This window comes from Capricornis sumatraensis, chromosome 1, assembly GCF_032405125.1.
Source record: "Capricornis sumatraensis isolate serow.1 chromosome 1, serow.2, whole genome shotgun sequence".
NCBI lineage: Eukaryota > Metazoa > Chordata > Mammalia > Artiodactyla > Bovidae > Capricornis > Capricornis sumatraensis.
In genome coordinates this window covers 96080267-96095685 of record NC_091069.1, presented here as the reverse complement: position 1 = coordinate 96095685, position 15419 = coordinate 96080267, and the positions used below count along the sequence as shown (strand labels likewise).

The 15419-nt window shown below is 53.1% G+C and overlaps 1 protein-coding gene across 3 annotated transcripts; it reads left to right on the top strand.

The window, feature by feature from the left end:
* Positions 1-1716: 1716 nt before the first annotated feature.
* On the top strand, positions 1717-15181 carry RTKN (rhotekin). 3 transcript variants are annotated; one of them, XM_068981628.1, is made up of 12 exons: positions 1717-1827; positions 8931-9130; positions 10847-10908; positions 11006-11059; positions 11175-11292; positions 11502-11711; positions 12414-12508; positions 12618-12724; positions 12961-13089; positions 13782-13950; positions 14165-14269; positions 14847-15181. In XM_068981628.1, the coding sequence occupies exons 1-12, from the start codon at positions 1717-1719 to the stop codon at positions 15179-15181; spliced, it is 1695 nt and encodes a 564-aa protein (XP_068837729.1). The 3 variants fall into 3 exon arrangements, with proteins under 3 accessions (XP_068837729.1, XP_068837745.1, XP_068837736.1); XM_068981644.1 differs by lacking the exon at positions 14847-15181 and adding an exon at positions 14663-14775; XM_068981635.1 differs by lacking the exon at positions 1717-1827 and adding an exon at positions 3797-3868.
* The last annotated feature ends 238 nt before the right edge of the window (positions 15182-15419 follow it).

The window sequence follows — 15419 nt, the reverse complement described above, 5'->3', positions numbered from 1 at the left end:
CAGAGATGTTTGTTGTTTTTTTCTGTCCAGCATCCATTCTTTCACTTTCTGGTGGTAGTACCTGTAACCGTTTTTCAGAAACCATGTCTCCCTCCCCTCTCTCCCAGCTCACTGGGTTGCATTTGGTTTCCAGGACTGGGAAGTGACCTAGGCCTGGCCAGCTGGCACATGGAATCCTATTTGGCCAAAGCGATTGGTTCAGGTCTGGCCACCCCTCTGCCTATAAATATCGGTTTGAGATGGATAAACGATCTGAAATGGCCCATAGTGAATCCCAGACATGCACAGGAGCTTCAAGAAACAGCTCTCTTTTCTGCTGCATATAAGCCTGAAAGTACACAGACCCAGAATTTTTGATAACCATTTTATAATGCTGTGAAGAATGAAGCCCTTGGAGAGAAAAGTAGATCGAGATGAAGGAGAAAGACAGGATCCTTGTGGACGCTGAATACCTGGGTCAAGCCACAACGAAAGCCTGAGCCCTAGATATCATCATTCCTTAAGCCATAAATTTCCCCTTTTGCCAAAGTAAATTTAAGTCGTTTTCTAAAAGAATGTTGAGTAATTTTTCATAGCCCAGCAGTTCTAACCTGGGCTCTCTAAAGCTATAGCCTGGTATTTCTCTGGATCTAGCTTTGAAGGGACCATTCTCTCTGTCTCTCTCGTTCTCCCCAGTAAATTCCTAAGTCCCCGGAATTCCTCATCTGTGGGCAGCAAACTAATCCTCTGCCATTTCCTTCTGTCCCACAGAGCTGGGGGTGGTGGTGAGGGGTCCCTTTTTCTGCAGAAGATGAGAATCCTAACCCTGCCTCAGCCACACAGCAAAGCAGCAGAGAGCCCATCTTTAGGTAACAGATATCCTCACCCTCTAAGGCAGTCAAGGTCTGGGTCCAGGGAACTGAAGGTCGCTGGTGCCCCATCCAAGGGCACAAAGGTGCTGCCTCCTACCCTTTTTCTTCATAACTCCGCTTAGGGGGCGCTTGTCTCGTGCCAGGCACTCATGCTGTATGTAATCCTCATAGCGACCTGAGGAGTGCGGTAGTTACTGTATCCTCACCGTACAAGTGAGAAAGCTGAAGCCAAGAAGTTCTCTGACAGTCAAGGATCCACGGTTAGTAACGAATGGAGCAGAGTTACCAGACCTGCTTAAGCACTGCTCGGTGAACTGTGGCCACTAGGGACGGAGGGGAGCTTAAAGTGGAAAGGGGGACGAAGAAGGGACATTTGGGGCCGTAGGAAGTTGAAACCCTGAGAAGCTGCTCAGGGGTGAGATTGGGCGCCGTCCCAGGGCGGCGCGGTGTGACTCGCTGTGATCCCTGGGCCTTGGGGTTTTCCGCGGCAGGTAGTCCGGCTCGCCGAGGGGGCGCAGCCTTTGGGGCGGGGCTTCTGTAGGCCCGCCCCTCGCCCAGGTGTGGCGCCCGCAACCCCCGCCGCGAACCCCCTCAGTGCTCCCGAGGTGTAGGCCTGCTTGTAGCCCGGGACTGGCCCGGCCGCCCGGGCCTTTGGCGGGGGCGGGGGCAGGGGGGGTGGAGGGAGAGAGTGCCGCGCCCTGCCCGGCCCAGGTGTCGTCTCCGGAGGCGGAGTTTGGGAATCCGGCTGCGGGAGATTCCCAGCCGGACTAGCTGAAGGGCAACGAGGGAAAGAAGCCTACGGGACAAAGCAGAGCCGGGCGGCGCGGGGAGTGCACAAGGCAGGCAACGGCGCGGGACCGCCAGTATGTTCTCCCGAAACCACCGGAGCCGGGTCACCGTGGCCAGGGGCTCTGCCCTGGAGATGGAGTTCAAACGCGGCCGCTTCCGACTCAGCCTCTTATGCGACCCGCCGGAGGTGAGAGACCCGCGTCCCTGCCTTCCCCTCGCCCGGCTCCCGCAGTTCGGGCCGCCCGGGCCTCCCGCCCCGCCCGCGCGCGCCGAGGGGCGGAGACGCGGTGGGTCGGGTACAGAACAGAGAGGTTGTTGACTTAAAAAGTCAGGCGCGGACCGTCTGCACGTTAATCCAACCGTGTCACCCCAGACATTCTCTGGCCCAGTGGGATGATTTGCCTCCGCCTGGAAAAACTTCAGTTTAAGGAGCCCTAGGCTCGATTCCTAAGATGTGCCTTATGGCAGCCCTTCCGGGCATCCTGGACATGTGCAACTAGCCGGGGTCTAACAAGATTCCTGGCCTGTGCCCGCTCCTTCCCTGGCCTCCAGCCGCATCCCACAGCCCGTCTCTACCGTCTGGGACAGCCTCCGTCGTCAGTCCTGACTTCTCGGCCTCCTTCGCTGAAACTCTCCGCAACTGCTCCTCTGTGGCTGGGGGGATCGGAAGTGAGGGGTTGCCGATTAACGATTTGGGATTATTTCCCACACTCAAGCTTTCAGCCTCCTTTTCTGTGGCCTAAGAAGGGTCCAGCCTTTACAGTTCCCTCCCTGGCCCACTACTTTGCCCAGGTCTGAGCCCTACTTGTAATTCCTTAAAGAGGCTCAGGAGAGGCTGAAAGATGTGAGGACCGAGCCAGGACCGAGAGGGCCAGTAGCGACAGCAGAGGCTGTCCCCCCAGGTCAGTTCTCCTTCGCTGCTGGTCCTGGAAAGAGTTAAGTGAGGGGGCCTTCCTCACTCCTCCCGGATTCCAGTCCTGGCTTCTGCACTGTTACCCCACAGCCTGCCCAGAACAAAGGCTCTTTCACACTCCTGTCCCACAGTCCCAGGCCTTCTCTGACTCAGAAGCTAGTGGGCCTGGGAGACAGGGCCTCTGTCGAGTCCCGCATAAGCAACGCCGCGTGGGGCCAGCGTGGGGGAGTGAGGGGCGAGGCCCAGGGACCAGGAGGAGGGGCCTGTGAGCTGGGGCCGCCCCCGGGATAAGCCCGGCCTTTTTGGGGGCCATCGCGGAGGAACCGGGGTGGAGCCGCTGGGCCCCGGAGCGGAGTGTGACTCCGTGGGCCTAGGGTTGAGGGGGCGGTGGTGGCAAAGCTGCAGCTGGCTGGGAATCGGGGCTGGTTTCCTGTCTGGAAGGGAAGGGGCCCGCAGAGGGGAGCGGGGGCAGCGCAGCCAGGCACACCCCTGCCTTTCTCCCTCCCTCTCCTCCCTTCTGCTGGAAAAGCAAGGTAATTGTGAACCCAGGGTGGGGCGGGCTAGATGAAGGTCCCAAGTTGGAAGTGGTGGCCCTGGGGGTTGGGCCGCAATTACCCCTCTGTCCCACTTCCTAGGCTCACTCAATCAAGTCCCCACCTCTATCCCTCGTCTTCCTCAAACTAAGCCCGAACCCTTTCAGAAAGCAACCGCCTGACAATCCCCACGACTCCACAGAACCTGCATGAAGTGTCCCTTCCCGGCCCCCTTCCAGTTGTGCCTGCCCCTCACACCCTACAGCACACAGATTCTCTGTCCAGCAGGCCAGGGTTGTGGGCGGGGGCTGGGGAGGGGCCAGGGTCGGAATGAAAGAGCCTTTTTCTTCCACAGCTGGGAGAACAGCTGCCACCAAAGCAAGACTGGACACTCTGTGCCCAGAGCCCCTTCTGCAGCTGGCCTCCTCTCCGGGTACCCTGCTCATCCTCACCTCGCGTTCCTTTCCTCCCATGCCTGGCTCCATCAGGGCCGGGAACAGCGGTAGGCAAGGAGACTTTGTCACAGCAGCCAGAGGGGTCTAACTGGAGCACGAGAGGGACAGGGGCTGCCTCTGCCCTCTGCCCAAGAACTGCCCCCCTCTTTCAAGACGAGGAGAGCAGCGGGAGAGGAATTGTGGGGCAGCGTGGGGCTTGCTTGCCCCACCCCTCTGAGGGATCAGCAAGGGAAGGGGAGCCCAGGGGGCACAGAGATGCAGGACAGATTGCACATCCTGGAGGACCTGAATATGCTCTACATCCGGCAGATGGCGCTCAGCCTGGAGGTAACGACCCCACCCCTGGAGCGCACCTCCTCCACAGCATCCCAGCCCCGGTTCTGCGCTGCCCTTTCACGCTGGGCCTGCTCCCAGTGGGGAGAGGGATTGGGTGGTTCTGTGCTTAGGGATTGGGTGCTACTTATGGACCCAGGTTCAGTTCTGTCAGTTAGAGTATTGTGTTGTCAACAGGGTCTTCACCCTTATTTCTGGAAGCTCTGTGGGTTGGTGTGGCTGTGTGTGCTGGGGCTGAGGGCCCCTTTTAGGTGTGGGAAGAAGAGAGTACACTGTGAGCGTGATCTTCAGGAAGGAGATGGCCTTACCAAAGAAGGGGAAGAGGATTCTAGAGCAGAATGTAGCGATTCTGTGGCCCTGAAGATGACAGGGAGCTGTTTATTCATTTATTTATTCTTAATCACATTTATCGAGCACCTACTATATACCAGCTGCTTTCTAGATCTTGGGACACCTCAGTGAACAGGGAAGGGTCCACTCTAGGAGACCTAGAAACATGCAAACACATAAATAATCTCACAATGAAATTATCATAAACATCAGGTAGGACAGGCAGCATTAAATGTAGGAGTCAGGGAAGGCCTTTGTGAGCTCTTTGAGCTGTGGCCAGAAGGATGAAGATACGTAGAGATGGGAGGAAGAACTTTCCAGACAGAGGGCAGAGTAAGGACCTTAAATGAGGATGATGATGATGGGGAAGAAAGAGAGCCAGTGTGGTTAAAACATACTGGTTGGGGTCAAACTGATGGGCGGGGACCAGATTATGCAGGGCTTTGAAGGCCATGACAGGTCATTTAGATTTTACTGTAAGTGTGATATTGGCCCGTGGAGGGTTTTAAGCATGTGGGACGGCTCACCTAATGTTTTAATATGATAGCTGTTGTGTTTGAAAGGAACAGGCTGGGGGGGGGGGGGGACCACCAGCTAGGAGATCATTACAGCCTTTGGGGAATGAACCTGATGGTGAGGATTAAATGCTCATGGTGAAGACAGGGAGAAAAGGGCGGATTTGAAATGATGGTGGTAGATCTGACAGGGCTTGTTGATGGATTGGATGTGAGGCTGAGGCAAAGAGAGGGCTCCTGGATGATTCTCAGGTGTGTGGCTAAGCACCTGGGCAGTGTGGTCATTTACAGAGATGGGAAAGATAGAGGAAGCTGTGGCAGTGACTGCCTGGACCAGGCAGAGGGTTGCTGCTGAGGAAGGTCAGAGGCCGGACAGTACAGAGTCTAGCTCAGAAGGGGGATTTATCACATGTTTTTGCACCCTCAACCTGGTCCCCACGCCCTAGATAATGACAGACATTACTAGTCAGTCGTGGCACTCTTCACCAACAAATCCATGCATGGCCTCACAATCTTTCTCAGCACAATCTTGGCATAAATTATGCAGATTGTGTCCTTCACAAGGGCATTGCATAGTGGCAAGAGTCCTGGCCTAGTTTCAGGCTGTGTGAGGAGGAAACACCTTTATCTAAGTTATTTGCCTAGTGAGGGTCATCTAATATGCAGAAAGTTGCCCAGGGTCTTCAATGGGACTCTGACACTACCTGTTGTCTTGGGTTGGCACATGAGATAAAATCTATTTGCCATCCCTAGTCCTCTGCACTGTTCATGTTACTATGTGGCTATTTACATTTAAATTTTAATTAAAATGAAATAAAATAATTTTCAGTCCTTAATTACTTTGGCCATATTTCATGTGGTCCATGGCTATTGAGCATTTCCATCATTGTAGGATGATAGAATGATCTTATTGGACATGGCTGGTCTAGGTATTTAAGTTTTCAAATTCTGCATCCCTCCCCCTCCAGGTAATTGTTCTTCATAGGAGCCCTGCCCAAGTTCTGGGACAGAAAAGGGGGCTTAGATTTCACTTTAATCATCGCTTATTCAGCCATTGGTTGGTTGAGGGTGCTGTGTTCTTTCTCCAGGAGGCTCAGCAGTTCTCCAACCCCCAGCTCATTGATGTTTTAGGGATTAGCAAGAGGGGTAGTTGTGAAAGTGTAAATTCAAGAAGATTTTTCTGGAGAAGGCAACTTAAGGTGCAAGTAAGGAGGAGGTGGGAGTGCTGGACCCAGGCAGAAGTTAGATTTTCCCATTTAATCTTCAAACAGTGCTATGGAGCAGGTGGAATACCCAACTCCCACCCCCAGAGGTTAAGTTCTTACAGCTAGTCAAGTTCCTAAGCCAGGATTTGAATTTAGTCCTGGTGGAGTTTCGAAAAGGATCATAAGGCGATGAGAAGCAGAGCAGGAAGTTAGAGCCAGAAGAGAGTGGGAGGAACTGGAAAGGACGTCCAGAGAGGGCCTAGTATGTGCTGGGGTTTCAGGCCATGACTCAGCCTTCTTCAGCCCCTTGGGTCCTGACCCAGTCCAGCTGACATCCAACTGAGGGCTCTTTCCCAGGAGGGCCTGGTGAAAGTCCCGCCAGCTTGGGAAGAGAGGGCATATGGGGGGTGGGGGGGAGGGGCATGGAGCTATCCCTGAGGTAGGGAGAGGGGGTGAAGGTCTGGGATCCAGATCCTGTCAGGATTCCCAAAATGGTCTGCCCAAAGGATGGGAGGTTTTTAGGGCATTCTCCACTGTGGGGCCGTGGGCGAGTGGATTCAAACCAGAGGGCTGTGGGGGCAGTGGCAGACAGGGTGTCTGGGCCCCTACGCCAGCTCATCCGGGCTGCATACCGTGACTTCTCTGCAGCCCATTATACCAATGTATTCCAATGTATATACCTTCCTTCCTCTGGCAAGCTCCCAGGCCAGGAGTCACCCTGGGGAGCACTTGTAACATGGAGGGGTCTCCTGATCTCCGGCAGCTCAAGAGCCTGGAGCCCTTTCCAGGGTGAGGGCAGTGCTTCTGGAGGCACCGCCCCCTGCCACTAGGTCTCTCTGGTTAACGCTGCCGCTGGAGCCTAATGGGGTCAGGCGCACAGAGGGACCAAGGGGCTGCCTGCGGCTCATTCTCGTGACAGCTGAGAGCTGTCATTGGCGCTCACTGCAGCCGTGGCGGCTCCCCAGGTACCTGGTGGTGAGGTTCCCCGGAGGACCAGCCATACTGCCTGCATCGTGCTGCATGGGCAATGGACAGGGCTAGGGAAGAATCCGTGAGTGCTGGGGCTGGGACCAAAAGGCAAGTTAGGAGGGGCCCTGAGGATGTTGCTCAGCCCTACCCCCCTCACTTGTTTGGGGTATTTGTGGTAGAAGCTGGATGGAGAATGAGATGGGGATGGGCAAGCAACAAACCTTAGCAGAGATGGGATCTTGGTGCAGGCAGGCATGGTGGAGGTGGGGACAACTGGGTAGTCTGAGAGGGCTTTCTGGTGGAGGGGGCACTGTACACGTTGGCCTATTTATAGTCAGGAAGGGAAACGTGGATAGTGAGGGTGATGAGATGAGGTGAGAGGTGATGAGAGTCTGGCCTAGCCCAAGTAGGGACGGAAGAATCAGCAGGTAGGTCAGACAAGGCAGTTCCTGGAAGCAGTAATTTAGGGTGTTCAGGTCTTGGAGACTTGAAGGCTAGAGTCATCAGGGACAGAAGCAAGGGCACAGTGTGAAAGAGAGCTGGTGTGAGGGAGAAGACAGGTTTTGATGTTGGGCAGTCACATTCACCCTCCTCTTCCAACCCTGTGACTCCACTTGGCTTGCTTCTGATGTGTATACACTGTAATAGGGTTAGTCTTCCAGTTGCTCTCTGAAGCCTTCCCCATCACCTCAGCCAGAAACAAATAGGGTCTGTTTCCTGAGTGCATTTGTGCCATGACCTGGCACTTACAGAACAGCCATTAATGTCTGCATCTCTCACCTCCCAGCTGGATTTCAAATGTGAAGCCTTCTACAGCACAGGGGTGCTCTAGTGTTATTATTGGCTGAATGTTACTGCGGCTGAGGTAGCATCATTAAAATAAGTACACACTACTTCCTCCCCGCCCCCACCTCCTTCCAAGTACACCATATGTTGGGCATTTTGCTAAGTGCCTGCTCAGCAACTTGCTCTTGACCTTCAGTTTCACCTGCCTTCATGTCTGTCTTCACCTCCCTTACTCAGAAGACCAGCAGGTGGCACGCTCCAGAATCTGGGGTGTGTAGTGCATTCTGTACCGCATGGGTGAACACTGTAGGTAGTATGCTTCTTCTCCACTGACCCCTTGCCAACTAGGGTCTCTCATCACTTGAGTCTTTGGGGTAACCCAGGATCTACCATCTGTGGCCATTCCCTTTAGGTGGTGGTTCTCAGCCTGGGCTACACCTCAAGGTCACTTGGGGAATTTTCCCAAAAATGCACACACCCCACCTCTTAAGAGATTCTTATTTTGCTAATCTGAGGTGGGGCCTGGTGACCTTTTTTAAAAAAATCAGATTTAATTTTTTTAAAAGGTAACACAATTTCCAATAGTATGGTAGATTTATAAACCATCATAAGTTGACTTTCTATTCCTGGCTCCCAGCCCCACAACCACTACTATTTTATGTGTATCTATGGATACGGATATGCATATATAAATATATGCATATATAAATATGCTCCAAATAGGAGCATGCTGTAATACCGTTCTACTATCTTTTCTCATTTCACATATTTTGGATAGTTTCACTTTTGCGTACGTCTACCTTAATGTCTGCGATATTCCATATTCCGTGGTATAGATGTACTATAACATATTTAACCAATGCCCTATTGAAGGACTTTTAATCTTGGTGTTTTAAATTGATGCTGCAATGAATATGGCTCTGCCCACAAGTGTCACTGTATTTGTAGAATAAAATCCTAGATGATGCATAGCTGGATAAAAGGATGTGAATTTGTAGTTTTTACAGATTTTTCCAAATTGTGCTCCAAAGAGGATGAAAAAATTTATACTCCCAAGGGCATCTGTATTTTTACAAAGCTTCTCTGGTTATTCCTGGGCAGTTGAAATTGAGACTCAGTCCCTGCCCTTTAGTTGCCTGAAACCTAAGTTCATCAGTTCTTGTTGACCACAGCCCACTTAGGGACTGAAGGGTGCATCAGCCTGTCCCCCGATTGATATTTCCTTCTCTTCCTTATCCCCACTCTGGCTAGGACACAGAATTGCAAAGAAAGTTGGACCATGAGATCCGGATGAGGGAAGGGGCCTGCAAGCTGCTGGCGGCCTGCTCCCAGCGAGAGCAGGCTCTGGAGGCCACCAAGAGCCTGCTGGTGTGCAACAGCCGCATCCTCAACTACATGGGCGAGCTGCAGCGGCGCAAGGAGGCACAGGTGCTGAAGAAGACAGGCCGGCGGTAAGCAAGGGGGAGGCGAGGCTTTATGGGGATAGTGGTGCACTGGATATATATATGAAGCATGGAGTATGGGGCACCTCGAAGACGACTTCCTCATGAAGACTTCCCAGGGACCTAGAAGATACCTTGGTGTTTTATCACCACAGTGTGCTGCCCAGAGGCACACTAGTGAGTTGCTAGGGCCCAGTAAAGCCAGTGTGTCTGGTGAAAGGCCAGCAGTCTGAGGAGAGTAATGCGGAAGTGCTAATTTGCTAAGCCGTGCCTGTGATCTGATGAGCCTGTTTGTCCAGCTTCTGGAAAGCTAATTTTCTCAAAGCCAGTTCACCAAATGGTCAATTTGCTAAATGACCAATTAGTCATTTACTGTAACAGACAGTGGCTAATTGTACCTGGGGTTTGCCTCATCTGAGGCAGAAATTGGGAGAAATAATAATAAAAAAAATTTAAGTAAAAGCCTACCCATTCATATAAATTAGACTGTGTACTAAAAGGACTCAATCTGACAAAACTGTAGTGAAATGGTTGAGGTGATGCTCTGGTAAAACTAAAATGTGGGAGAAAATATTTGGCAAATTGATCATTCTGAGAACTGACCATTTTTTTGTAAATTGGTCGCTTGGAAAATTGGCTTCTGGCAAAGTAACCTGTTTGACCCCACAAGGCTGAGTGGGGAGAAGGTACAGGCCCCTTACAGGCAAAGTGTCCATTCCAGCTCACACACAGGAGAGGCTGTCAGGAGGCCTCTAGAGTTCACCCGTGAAGACACCAGGGGAAGGCAGGAACCCCTCAACGGCTGCTCCATAAAGTTAAAGGAAGAGCAAGCAGGCATAGGGACAGCTTCTACTGTGAGTCTGCTGTCTCTTAAGAGGTGGCTGTTGACAAGCTCTGCTTTGCCCAAGTCCCCACACGTCCCATACAGTGTGATCTGTGGTGCACCCTAGGCCCTGGCAGCTGAACACATTGCCATCAGTGCCACGTCATTTAGTTTAAGGCTGTTCCAAGTCACTAGTTTCATTATGAAGAGTTATAAATTAGTATGGAGAAGCTGGCCACCACCTTAGGAAAGGGACACATGCTCAGTGAGTTCTAAAGACAGGCAGGGAGGGGAGGAAGATCTGATGTCCCTCCCACAGTGGAGGAACTGGGGAACTTGGGGCACTGGGAAGGTTTAGCCAATTTGGCCAGAAGGGTAGAGAAATCAAAGCTGGGGGCGAAGATGGAGAGAGATTTGTGATAAATAGGACATAAATGTCCCCTTTGGGTTCTTGATTTTCTGACTGACCGAGTACCCTCCTTTATTGAAGTGATGAGATGGTGGAGACAAGCAGCCTCCTTTGTTGTTAAAAAGAAAGCCTGCAAACTTCTCCAAGCCTGAGGAGAATCCTTGAAAGGGAGTCTCTCTGTGGGCAACCTGTCTCCTCAAGCCCCACTTCTTCCTGGCAGGAGTCTAGGGAGGTGGTCAGGAAGGGTGCTTGTTGGGGGTGGCCTGAGCTTGTACTGGGTGTGTAAGCTAAGTGCCTCTAGTATTCCCAAGCCCAGCAACCTCCTGGGTTCAATGGACAACTCTCCCTAACAGTCCTTCAGCTCTGCCAGTGTCAGCCTGGCAGGGATCCGGCAGCTGAGCTCTGGGCCGGGGGAGTCCTAGAGCCTTTGGGAACCAGAACCAGGGGGAATGGTGTCAAGAGGCCAGGCTAGGATGTTGTGATTTGCCCACAGGCCTTCGGACAGTGGGCCACCCACTGAACGCTCCCCCTGCCGTGGCCAGATCTGCATTTCTGGTAAGAAGCACAACTACCCCAGCTGCTGGCATTCTTTGCCCAGTGATAAGATCTCCTGTCCCGGCTTGACATCTATTCCTATCCCTCTGCCCCTTAGATCTTCGGATTCCACTCATGTGGAAGGACACAGAATATTTCAAGAACAAAGGTGGTGAGTTCCACTCATGTGGGACAGACTAACGGGAGGGGCCCTGAGACTGGAGGTCCCCTGAGACTGGAGGTCCCCCTGGGGGCACATCATTACCGATTTTGCTCTCGGCCCCCAGACCTGCACCGCTGGGCTGTGTTCCTGCTGCTGCAGATAGGGGAGCACATTCAGGACACAGAGATGATCCTGGTGGACAGGACCCTCACAGACATCTCCTTTCAGAACAACGTGCTCTTGTGGGTACCTCATCCCTGTGACTCCCGGCTTTCCCTACTAGGCTCAAATCATGTAGTTTTAGAGGAGGGAAGAGAAGGAGGGAGGGAGCTGGGCCTTCCCTGTGGAGCTGTCCTGTACTTGCATGACATCCATCCTAACCCCAGCGCCGCTCCCTGGACTGGCCCAGACTATCCTCTCCTTGCTTCCTCCCGTATTCCTATTCCTACAGTGCCGAGGCAGGGCCAGACTTTGAACTGCGGCTGGAGCTGTATGGGGCTTGCGTGGAAGAGGAGGGGGCCCTGGCTGGAGCCCCCAAGAGGCTCGCCACCAAACTCAGCAGCTCCCTGGGCCGCTCCTCAGGGAGGCGTGTCCGAGCATCGCTGGAGACTGCTGGGGGCTCAGGCAGCAGTCCCATTTTGCTTCCCACCCCGGCTGTGGGGTAAGCACCTATATTCCTCCCCAGCCCTCACCTGGCCACCGGTGATCTCTGAGCTGTGCTGAGCATGCAGAGCCTATTTTCTACTGTTGCCAGGACATGCAGACAAATATGAATGAGCAGTGGTCACATACTGGGAGGCACTCTGGCCCATACCTCAGGTACCTCAAACAGCCAACTGAGAAGACCAACAGGAATGCAGGAAGAGCTAGGTTCTGGGGTCTTCACTGCTTTTGCAGCAACAGATACACCTTATGTAGATATAACAGAGTGCCCCTGGCTACAGCAGAATACCTGGGTGCTGTGGTGTTGCCTACAGGCAGCTGGAGGCACCTAGTAGACTCACTGGGTCTCTGAGGAGCAGTTTGAGAACCTTGCAGGTAATGAACAGATTGCTTATTTTGGAGATAGACGCAGATTCAAATTCAAGTTTTATTTTGGGGCAGACTTCTTAACCTCTTTAAGCCTCAAGCTGCCTCGTCTATTAACTAAAGAATGCCACCAACCTCAGGGCTGTTGTGGGAATACAGTGGGATAACGTATTTAAAGCACAGGCCCCAGCACTTATCGGGAGTACAGTAAATGTTTGTTTCATCCCCTGTGGGGCAGCCTAAACAGTGGGGCAGACAGACCTGCTCAGCTCTTATTGCTCTTGCCACCCAGCATGCCCCTCACTTGGCTGCTGCCCACTTCTCTGTCCTGCAGTGGTCCTCGTTACCACCTCTTGGCTCATACCACGCTCACCCTAGCAGCTGTGCAAGATGGGTTCCGCACACATGACCTCACCCTCGCCACTCCTGGTGAGTATGTGTCTATGTGGGGGATGCTGGATGATGAGAAGAGGGGCTGTTAGATGGTTCCTTCCCCTTCACATTTCCCACCCTCACCCTGCACTTCTTTCTCCCCCAGAGGAGAACCCTGCCTGGCTGCCCCTGTATGGTAGCGTGTGTTGCCGCCTGGTGGCTCAGCCTCTCTGCATGACTCAGCCTGCTGCAAGTGGTACCCTCAGGGTGCAGGTGAGGGGCCCTGAGGAGTGGAAGGGAAGTGGGAGAAGACAAAGGAGAGCCAGATCACCTAGGGATCAAGGAACTATTGAAACTGTAAGATCTGGGTGGAGGAAGAAGGGGCATGGTAAGATGAAAGGAGGGTAAGATAGGAGGGTGGGCAGAAAGGAATCATTTTTCTGTGGGGGGCTGGGAAGAAGGGTGTTGGGGGTGTGATTCCCCTAGGAAACCTTGAGTCATTTATGCAGCAAGCTGGGGAGCCGCGGGACTGGGTGCAAGTACATGGAGTCCTGAAAGGCACAAACCTCTTCTGTTACCGGCAACCTGAAGACACAGACACTGGGGACGAGCCGCTGTTTACTATCGCAATCAACAAGGTGATGAGTCTCTGGTGGTGAAGCCACCAGGTGCCAGGGTTTGGGAACCTCTCCATCAGGTCCCAGGAGGGTGGGCACAGAGACCTCAGAGAGATCAAAGCTAGCTTCCTGCTCCCAACAGCACCACACCCAGCTTCAGGGCCAGGGATGCCGAGTGACCGTGTTCTCCCCACCAGCATCACGGAAAACACGTCCCTTCTACTCGCCAGCCTCAGCCCTTGCCAAGTGCCGCAGAGGGTTCAAGCGCCAGCTTAGGACGTTTCATCCTCCTCCCGTCTTTCTTCAGATTCCAGCCTGCATCTCTTTTACCCTTTCCTGGTTTTCCCTCCCAGCCCAAGTCCAAGGACCGTCTTTGTTTCCTAGCCCTTTTGCTGGCATTCCTGCCGACTTTTATACAAGTATTGAGGGGCCTTAGTGTTCCTGTTCCTGCCTGCCTCCTCACCTTCCCTGCCTTGCTCAATCTCTCCTTTCCTGTCTCCATCTGCTCCTTCTCCTGACTAAGGATGACTTGTCTCATTCTACTTTCTTGCCATTTCTTCCTACTCTGATTAGTAGGAGGCAAATGAGACGGCTTGGTGAAAGCTCCACAAGCTCCTCCTTCTAAGGGTAGGGATGACCAAGCCTGCCTGATGTCACAGCTGACTTCTGTGACCAAGGTGAAGGTGGAAGCAGATCTTGGATTTCTCCTATAGGAGACTCAAGTCCGGGCAGGGGAGCTGGACCAGGCAGCTGGCTGGCCCTTCACCCTGAGCATCAGTAACCGGTATGGAGAGGAAGAGGTGACACACACTCTTCAGGCAGAGAGTCGGGGAGCCCTGCAGAGCTGGATGGAGGCTCTGTGGCAGCTTTTCTTTGACATGAGTAAGAGGAAGGGTCTGGATTGGGGCTTGTTATTTTTACCAAAATAATTTGATAATTCTTATAATTCAAAATTATATAATTAATACAATATTAAATTATTATAATAATTCTTACAATAATACAATGCTTTTTGTAATGCGCTTATTTCAAGAATGTGTGGAAGGGAATGTAGCAGGGGAGAAGGCAGCCCACCCCACCAATGCTCTCCCCTCAGGTCAGTGGAAGCAGTGCTGTGATGAGATAATGAAGATTGAAACACCTGCTCCTCGGAAACCACCCCAAGTGCTGGCCAAGCAGGGGTCCTTGTACCATGAAATGGGTGAGTGAAAATGCACTGTGGGATCCTCGTGGGAAGTTGCATTGGGGGCTTCAGGGGAACCCAGATAATAGAGACAGAGAGAAAGCACACTGTGGGCTAAGGCAGAGCTCTGGGGACCCAAGTCCCACCCAGGATTCCTTTCCCTTCTCCAACTCTTCTTAAAATCACCTCCACCAAAGTTCAAACAAAACCCTGTAGAACCAGACTCATTTCATGGATTTTTTCCCCTAATTTTTTCTTTCCTGTTTCCCTTTCTGTATGTGGATTCCTGTCTCTTCCTCTGACCCTTCACTTGCCTGGCAATGCTTTAATTTTCCCCCTCTTTCTTGGTTTCTTCACCTACTTCTGCCTCCTCCCCTCTTGCTGTCCATCCACTGCCCCGATGTGCCACAGTCTTATCAGAGCCTGTGGCTCCTGGGGGCCCATGTGAGGGGCTGCTCCTGCAGGATAATGCAGTCTCCGCTGAGATCCGGGCTCTGCTTTCCTCCGCTTACAGTGACAGGTGATGCTCAGGGCTGAGTAGCTCTGGGGCCCAAGCTCTGACTCCCCTCCCCTCAATCCCTTCCTGATACCACAGCTATTGAGCCGCTGGATGACATCGCAGCGGTGACAGACATCCTGGCCCAGCGGGAGGGCGCGAGGCTGGAGACGCCCCCACCCTGGCTAGCAGTGTTTACAGACCAGCCTGCCTTGCCTGGCCCCTGCTCACCTGCTTCAGTGGCCCCAGCTCCAGCCCGGATCCATTCCTTGCCCTGGGGGAGACCCCGAACATTCTCTCTGGATGCTGTCCCCCCAGACCATTCCCCTGGGGCTTCTCGCTTGGTCGCCCCTCTCCCCCTGCAGCGATCCCCACGATCCAGAGGCCTCTGCAGCAAAGGCCCACCCCACACTTGGCTCCAGTCACCAGTGTGAGAGAAAAAGGTGCTGGCAACAGGATCTGGCCAGAAGAGGGAAAGATCTGTGTGCAGCTGGGCTCGGATTCAGCACTGTTTGTAGCAGGCTGACCAGCTTGGCCTCCCCTTCCTCTGCTGGAGTTGGGGTAGGCTGAGAAGGGGTAGCCAAAGCCCCTTTAAGCTGCGGTCGCCACGGTGCTGAGGGACTCATTCCCAGGGCTGGCTGGGACCCTGTAAACCCTTCCTGGGAGAAAACT